This window comes from Nerophis lumbriciformis, linkage group LG09 (assembly GCF_033978685.3).
Source record: "Nerophis lumbriciformis linkage group LG09, RoL_Nlum_v2.1, whole genome shotgun sequence".
Taxonomy (NCBI): domain Eukaryota; kingdom Metazoa; phylum Chordata; class Actinopteri; order Syngnathiformes; family Syngnathidae; genus Nerophis; species Nerophis lumbriciformis.
In genome coordinates, this window is record NC_084556.2 from 10,716,437 (window position 1) to 10,725,386 (window position 8,950).

The 8,950-nt window shown below is 41.6% G+C and overlaps 1 protein-coding gene and 1 long non-coding RNA gene across 7 annotated transcripts in view; one reads left to right on the forward strand and one right to left on the reverse strand.

The window, feature by feature from the left end:
* The window catches only part of LOC140679025 (uncharacterized), a 50,776-nt gene that overhangs the window by 10,123 nt on the left and 31,703 nt on the right, over positions 1 to 8,950 (forward strand). The window lies entirely within an intron of this gene.
* foxi3a (forkhead box I3a) lies at positions 2,458 to 3,734 on the reverse strand. The gene is made up of 2 exons (XM_061961738.2): positions 3,206 to 3,734; positions 2,458 to 3,081 (listed from the first exon to the last, which is right to left on the reverse strand). Exons 1-2 carry the CDS (start codon positions 3,732 to 3,734, stop codon positions 2,501 to 2,503), a joined length of 1,110 nt encoding a protein of 369 aa, XP_061817722.2. The 3' UTR covers positions 2,458 to 2,500.

Below are 8,950 nucleotides of genomic sequence, written 5' to 3' on the forward strand. Positions count from 1 at the left end.
TTTACGTTGACCGAATCATGACATCATTACATTTACAGCTGCATCACAAGGCAACAACAGCAGAGTGAACACACAATTCAGTTCGTCATTGGAGAGAGTCGTGGCTACATACATATTAATTTGGTTACAATCACGACAAAATAGACACAAAGCGAGTGAACATGTGCGCTCACAATAGGACTATGTCATCAAATTTCGATGCACTGATTCATCTGATGGGTGTGTTTGTTTGTGCCACGAAGAGAGCAGGGCGCTTGTCGGTTTCTGAACTAAAACGAAATATTCAACACTGAAATGCGAAAAATAAGTCGTCGTTTTGGTGTTTTTTGGAGAGGGGGGCGGGTTGGAAAATTGGATTTTACCACCGAGTAGAGAATTGTGTAAACTATTTTGTGGTACTCAAAGCTCAAATCGGCGGCAATGGCGTTTATCGGTTTTTGCGCCTCAACTCCTTATATTCTTCTTTGCAACGCTGACCATGAAAAGAGGCTGCATTTACATGACAGAGATGTTGAAGTGTGATGACAATGTCTCATTCTTTTACCGACAAAAAAATGCTCGCTATTTTCGCTAATTTTGCAGGGATAAATCTCCGATTGATATTTTTTGGTACTGCACTCATTCTTACTGTTTGCATGCTAGTATTAGCATGTTAGAATAAACCTTTTCGATAATTTAACACATACACACATAAGAGTCACATATTTTGTTACTTGAAGCTATGTGGCTACCGTACTAACTGTTAGCATTTCAGTTCAGCTTAACAGCATTCCCATGCAATTTCTACTGAGATTCCATTTTTCTAGTTGCTATTATCAGTTATAGTTATTTAAAACCACACAGTAACTTGTCAATGAGCTCTAAACATGCGCTTTTACTGCCATTTAGTGTCTACTTTTTAGTCTGTGTGGTATAAAATGAGTAAAACATCAATACAGCATTTTTGTTGAAATCTTGTGCTTTTTGAGGTTAAAGAACACCTAGAAAATGTATTGCAAATTCATAAAATCACAAGTTGATTCAATGTTTTTGAAAGAAAATAAACCTCAAAATATTGCAACTTTTAGTAGTGTCAAAGCGCTTTGAGTACCTTGAAGGTAGAAAAGCGCTATACAAGTACAACCCATTTATCATTTATTATTTATTACTTTTGCCGCAACTTTCTGAAAAAGATGTCGCAAATTCAGACATTTTAGGCCGCAACGATCACAAAACAAGCCTGCAAAAACCTGTGGGGGGTGGTGTAGACATAAAAATAAATACCACATAGTCACTTTTGCACTCTTTTAATTCAAATATAGTAGACATAATAATAGAAAATACAACTTTAGGAGCCTTGGTCTCATCTTGTGGCAATACTATTGTAGTATTGATATTTTTAGTTCATGTATTCATTAAGCTTAAAAATGCTTAATTTAGGCCAAAAATATTTAGAATGTCCTTCAAAAAACAGGAGTAGCAAGAACGCTACTCCTACATTCATATTATTGTAGAATTGTTCAAAATGTGCGCAATAGAAAACTGTTACCAAGTTTTGAACCAATAAATGACGTACATTAAAAAAACTGATTCAAAAAATTATAACATTAAAAAAAAAATGCATTAGTGTCAAAATATCAGGGTCTTTTTCAAGTCATGCAAGGAAATAATATGCTGCGATTATTCAAAACTCAAAAGTTGGATTTGACTGAGTTATAAAAAAATAATAATTGTTTGACAGTAGTAATGGAAAGTACAGCACAGCAGACGATGTGGCAATACTATTGTAGTATTGATATATTTTGTTCATGTATTCATTATGCTTAAAAATGCTTAATTTAGGCCAAAAATATTTAGAATATCCTTCAAAAAACAAGAGTAGCAAGAATGCTACTCCTACATTCATATTATTGTAGAATTGTTCAAAATGTGCGCTTTATACTAAACTGTTACCAAGTTTTGAACCAATAAATTACGTACATTCAAGTAAAAACAAATAAAAAATGTATGTGTATGACATTTAAAAAAAAAAAAAGCATTAGTGTGAAAATATCAGGGTCTTTTTCAAGTTAATTTAAATCATGCAAGCAAGTAATATGCTGCGATTATTCAAAACGTAAAAGTGTAATTTGAGTTACAAAAAATAATAATCGTTTTGACAGCACTAATGGAAAGTACAGCACAGCAGACGATGGCGCTAACTTAATGTAATTATTTTGCAGTTAAAATAAAATAGAATGCTAAATAAATGCCATATTTTTTGTATGTCCTACTATTCAATTATTTTTAATGTTTTTATTATTTAAAAAAAAATGTATATTTGTGTTTTAGTTAATTTAGGAATTAAGAGAAAAAAGAGAGCCCACATGATTCAATTTATATGTTTTTTTTTATTATTACAAACACAAAATTCTGCATGTAAAGTTGAATATGTCAGAACATGTAACAAAAATAATAAATAGAGACATTCACACAGTGAGATCAGTGCCAACACAACCACGACAGAGGCGAGGTAAAAACATCAGAGTCTCTGCTGGAGAGCCAGAGAGGTTAGAGGCAGCTCCTCCCCCAATAGGAGATGCTGGAAGGTGCCTTCTTGCTGCTCCTTCTGGAGCTCCAGCAGAGGAGAACATGCCGTCTGCAGGTCAGAATAAATCGACGTTGGGGAGAAGTGAGGAGGAGTTGACTGGGAAGATGGGAAGAAAGTAGCCGGAGGAGGAGGAGAAGAGCTGCAAGCGTCCCACTGAGGCACCACAGCGCCCGGCGAATAAGTCGAGACGAATCCCTGAGGAAGTGGAGGAAGCAAGTAGGACACGTCTGGTACCTTCATGTACACGGAGGGCTGTGGAAGAGGAGGAGAGAGGGAGGCTTGCAGGGTGGACAGTAAGCTGTCGTCTGAGAAAGCAGCAAGTTCCAGGCTGCTGCAATGCATGCTTGGACATTTAGGGCTGGGTTCTGAGGAGGAAGAGGACTCCGACGAGGAGGCAGAACGTTTCTTGGCGCCGCTCACGTTGTCGGCCTTCCTTTTCCTCTTGCGGCAGAAGTTGCCGTTGTCGAACATCTTGTCGCAGTTTGGGTCCAGAGTCCAGAAGTTTCCTTTACCTGCAAAGTGGAACGGAGGGTCAGAGAGGTGAAGGTGGAGCCCCCTGCTGGGTCCAAACATTAACAAAACAAAAGCCACTAGCTAGCGTGGGCCCCATTAGCGTAAGTGGGAATTTTGGCTCACCAGGGTTGTTCTCCTCCCGGGGAACTTTCCGGAAGCAGTCATTGAGCGACAGATTGTGGCGGATGGAGTTCTGCCAGCCCGCCTTGTTGCGGCTGTAAAAGGGGAAGTTCTCGGCCACGTACAGGTAGATCTGGCTCAGGGTCAGACGCTGCTCTGGTGCGCTCTGGATCGCCATGGCGATGAGGGCAGAGTAGGAGTACGGCGGGCGGGCCAGGCCCATCAAGCCTCCTGGGGAGAACCAGGGCCCAGCAGGGAGCAAAGGTCTCTGAAGGCTGTAATGCTGAGGAGGAGCTCCGAAGGAAGGGTGGCCCAAGGACTCTCCCGCATCCCCACAGGAAAGGCCGGAGTCTGGGTTGCTGTAGCTGAAAAACTCCTCGCCGAGGTGCGGAGGTGGCAGCCATGAAGACTGGCTGAGCTCAGGGAGAGGCGGAGGGCTGTAGAGGCTGAAATCAGAGGGATCCAGACCCAGAAGTGGTAGCTCCTTCTGGGGGAGTCCACAGAGCGGGGAAAGCAAGTCCAAGGACGCCATGATGATGCAATGTTTCTGACACACAGCACCTGTATGCCCTCTACACCTTCACTTATACTCAGAGGTTCCTCCCACATGCAAGCTGATTGGCTACTGTGACACAACACACACACACACACACAGTAGTTGTTTTGAATAAGGACTGCTTGAATTCCTACCTCTGGGCAGATGACGGCCTGAGGATTTAAAGGTGATGTCAACAGCATCTGATAATGATTGAATCTGTTTTTACGGTTTCAGTCGTTACTGTGTCTCATCTGCTCCACGTCACAGATTGTTTTGAATAGCTTGCTCAACTTTGAATGATTATTGATTGCCAGTTCAATTGACTTCACGTTTGATGGAACAGAGGAGTTTTCCTCCGAGGGGTGCTTGCTGAAAAATCAGAAGATGGACGGGCCTCTTCTATGTTTTGTTTTTTTACAAATATACTTTTTATTGAATTTTACAGTTAAAATCACATTTGACAATCATACTTTGCTCACTCAGACCCTTCATACATGCACACATCCATTCATCTACACTCACATGCACGCTTGAGGAGAGAGGTGCACTTAGGCTTTAACAACTCAAGGTTTACAGTATAGACATTATTACAAAAAGTACCCAGATATTCATTCATTTTTTCATTCATCCATCCATCCATCCATTTTTCCACCGCTCATTTCCTTTGGGGTCGCGGGGGGCCCATTTTCATGTATTTATTTATTTCAGGCAATGACATAAAAAAGTACAAAGTGGACAACACATAATAATATAAATTAATATAGTGCATGGATAGATATATTGTATACATCCATCCATCCTGCACAGGCTCAGGATCAGAAGACGATCCAGACCATAGCAAGATGGATGAATATTCCTCGGCATCAATGATCCTCAGGAAGTGATCACTAGATCACCTCCCGGGGACCTCTCCACCGTTCACACTTTAAAAAAGAAGAAGAAGAAAGTCACATTTTCGTGGCTTAATCAGATGCAAAAAAAAATTAAAATACAAATAATATATTTTTTTAAAAGTCACAAAAAAAAGCAAGTAAACCGTGACAAGACCATATCAAAAGTGACACAAAAAAGCAATGGTAGTGTGGGAACAATACAAAAAATAATAACAATGATAAAAAAGGAATAAAACTACAAAAAAGATACAGCAATTTATATTATTTATTTTTTCTCCTTTCCTCTTCCCTTTCTATGTTGTTTATTTTTCTAACAAGAAAAAACTAATCCAACATGTCTAATCCAAATTGTAGAACTTATACGTGGTTTAAGAAAAAATAAGCTGCATTTCTGTTTTTCCTTTGTAGGTGACAAATTATATCATTCACTTACAATTGAACTTTTTTCACATTTTTTCTATTCATTTTGGGAGATTTTTCGATTTTTGCTGCCGCTACCTTGTCAAAAATAGGCCCCAAACAGTCTCTTATTATTAACTTGTTTTCATACTGTAAACTAATACTACCAAATAATGATAATTAATTCATCATTTATCTGTTATTTTTAACCTTTGCTTAAAGCAAGGATGTCCAAACTTTTTCCACCGAGGGCCATACACGGGACAATCAAAGGCCATTCTGATGTTTTTAATTTTAAAAAACCAACACAATTCAGTAGTACCTCAACTTACGATCTTAATTGGTTCTGTGACGAGCTCTTAACTCAAAACACTTGTATCTCAAATCAATGTTGTTGTTAATTGGTGCTTGCCCCCCTAAAACAGCACCATTTTACCATTTGAAATGCCTTTTAAAAAGAAAAGAAAGCTTTTAGATTATAAATATTGTATAAAAACAATACAATTACAATAGTTTTATGAAGTAATGTCATAATAATGTTTAGCATTTACCTTGGAGAGTGGACTTCTATGGTATCTCCTTCTCTTTTAACACACCATCAGCCGCTTTTCCATATTTTCGTGGATAAACGTCCGCCGCTTAACATCTTTAGCCGGCGTTAGACTCCCGATGCTTCAGTATAGTGCAGACTGGCAGTGATACGTTCCAACTGCTTCACCAAGTTGGCTCGCTACACTCATATTTTGTATGATTTCTTTCTCTAATTCGATGAATATCATCCACTTCTTCTCAGCACTGTCCTTCACACTCACTAACTTTCTTCCCATGCTTGAAAAAAGCATGTTATGCCAATCTCGAGCTATAAGCTAATGCCAGCGACTCAGTAAGGCCAGATGTTCTGGGCGGATCTTACAGGGTTCACTGTCATATTTGCTCCGTCAACAAATGGCAGGGATTTTTGCTCGCAGGTTACACAATTTTTATATCAAAACAATCTTACAGTATTTGAGACAATCTTAAATGTGTGTACCACTTGTTTACTACTTGTTTTAAAGAAAAAAAACAGCCTGCATGTCAGCTTTGTGTTATTAGCGCCAACATTTCAACTTCATCTCATCACGTTAGACCTATTTGCTCTTTTATTCGGCTTTTTATGTTTTCTTTAAAAAACATTTTGAATGTTAAAAAATTGGTTGCGGGCCGCCAATGGTTTAAAAGGACTTGAGAAAAACAACTATTAAATGAGTACTTTTTTGTAGCACTACCAATACCTGGATGTTTTTCCTTAACCTTCTGTAACTACAGCAAGTGGCGCGAATCACTATTGAATTGTATTATATGTATATAACTTACTTAAAAATAACAGTCCTAAATGAACATGGTATGTGTAACTAGGACCACAATTAAAAATATTTAAAACTGCATCAGGATGAAATGTATTTCTGAGGGTTATGTGTTTTTATTCTTAAAGGTACAAAAAAATGTTTACAATATAATAGCATTTGTCAAAGTTTTGTCATTCAGAATTTGTTTAAAATTGGATGAAAATGCCTCGAAAGTAAAAGTATGTGGATACCTAAAGTGACGTGGAATGTGGCCTGTGACCAAAAAGCCCCAGGATTTATTTCCCCCGACCTGCATGAGCGTCAGGCGTCCCCCCACACGCATTCTCACCTGAGGTACCCTTCAAAACAGAACATTTGTTAAAGGCATGTAAGAAAATGTACAGTAAAAGCATCCATCCATTTTCTACCGCTTGTCCCTTTCAGGGTTGCGGGGGGGGGGGGGTGCTGGAGCCTATCTCAGCTGCATTCGGGCGGTAGGCGGGGTACACCCTGGACAAGTCGCCACCTCATCGCAGACAGTAAATACAAACATTTGTCAAATTGGAACAAGAAATTATATTTTTGCAAACAATAACTACGACTAAACTGTCGACTCAGCTTCTTACCAGCTCATATTGTATATTTACACCTGTGACACGAGTACTGTCGAGGGAACGGTCTCTTTTTTGGGGGAGCCTGAAGGCCAACATTGCGTGTGTGTGATGACAGTTGGCGACAGCATAAAAAAATCTTGAGCCGACGCAGACAAAACAAGAGAGTCTGAGCTGCAACTGTTGACTGGGATCATACGGGTGTGTGTGTGTGTGTGTGTGTGTGTGTGTGTGTGTGTGTGTGTGTGTGTGTGTGTGTGTGTGTGTGTGTGTGTGTGTGTGTGTGTGCGTGCGTGCGTGCGTGCGTGCGTGCGTGCGTGCGTGCGTGCGTGCGTGCGTGCGTGCGTGCGTGCGTGCGTGCGTGCGTGCGTGCGTGCGTGCGTCTAAAAGAAGGTTCAACAACCATGACAAACAAAAACATTAATAAAAAAGATCATTGGAGAGGCAAGTTCATGTTTTAACTTTAGTAATGATTTGGAGTGCATGAGAAAGCTCTCTTTGCTCATTTATGAACAGTTTATTGCACAATGCAGCAGCAACAGATCCAATGTTGTAATATGGGTGGAGAGAAAACTCTACTGCCATCTGGTGTAGTTAAAAACCACAACTACGAGTTAAAAGTTAAAGTACCAATGATTGTCACACACACACTAGGTGTGGCAAAATTATTCTTTGCATTTGACCCATCACCCTTGATCACCCCTTCCAGGGGGTGATCAAGGGTGGGCGGTGGCCGCGCCCAGGAATCATTTTTGGCGATTTAACCCCCAATTCCAACCCTTGATGCTGAGTGCCAAGCAGAGAGGTAATGGGTCCCATTTTTATAGTCTTTGGTATGACTCGGCCGGGGTTTGAACTCACAACCTACCGATCTCAGGGCGGACACTCTAACCACTAAGCCACTGAGTAGGTAGGTACGGGTGGGTTGGGGTTCGGGTGTGCGGCGTAGGCTACGGGGACTGCAGTCTGGTGGCCTGCCATTCCCGTGCAGAGACCTCGCTGAGGGTGTAAGGTATTTAATTTGTTTAATTTTTAATTTATTAATTTTTTTTAACAGAGGTAGATTGGGTGGTCAGTTGTCTTCACTTCCGGTTTGTGTAACGTCACGCGGGTTTTGCTTACTTTTGGGCAGGGTTCATGCACGTAGGTTCTGGCCCTCTTGTTTGGGCGGTGGTGTGTTTGTGCAGGTTTGGATTGGGGAGTGGAGTCTTTTAATGGGGGGGAAGTTGATGTCTCTTGTTTGCGTGTTGGTGTTTAGGGTGACTGGCAAGCTGGCACTGGCTGGTCTCCATGGTCCTGTTGGCATGTGTTTGTCGGTCGCAGTTTTTCATTAGTTTTGATTTGATCGAGTGGTGCTGGTGCCGTTGTTTCTGCTGTCGTTTGTTTGTGGTGTGGGCGCCCGTGGCTGCTAGGGCCAGTGCGCGGGAGGTCGCCGATATTGTGGTTTGTGGCAGTGCGTGCACATGGTGGTTGTCAGGGCTGGCGAACTTGCTGGCTTTTGTTGTCGTGTAAATTGGCTTGTCGGGTGTCGGCCCAGCCCTGCTCTCGCGCTCTGCTGCGCCGTCCTTCACGCGCAGTGTTGTGCCATCCTCTGCATGTGGGCTTGTCAGGGGTTGTCCCTAGATCGGCTGGGCGCACAGCTGGAGTTGTGCTGGGGGAAGGGGGGTTGGGGTTATCAGCTGGTTCCCTGGTGGAGAGTGGGTCCGGGGCTGGATCGCTGCCCCGCCGGCCTGTGTATGGATGTGTTTGTTTATTTTACAGTATATGTGTGTGTGTATATGTTCATATATATATATATATATATATATATATATATATATATATATATATATATATGTGTGTGTATGGATGTATATATAAAGGCCGGCCAGGGGCGGGCCCCGCCGTTCTCTCCGGGGGGGTTGGGCTCGTGGGGGCCTGGTTGCTGGTGAGCGGGGCGGTCTTCCCATCCGGCTGCGGGGAGTCCCTGGGCCCCTCGGGGC

Bases quoted from the DNA above. Each gene is read 5' to 3' on its own strand.
- foxi3a (XM_061961738.2), bottom strand. From the start codon at position 3,734: ATGGCGTCCTTGGACTTGCTTTCCCCGCTCTGTGGACTCCCCCAGAAG. The intron at 3,082-3,205 runs GTGAGCCAAAAT...TCCACTTTGCAG, and splicing joins CCGGGAGGAGAACAACCCTG to GTAAAGGAAACTTCTGGACT.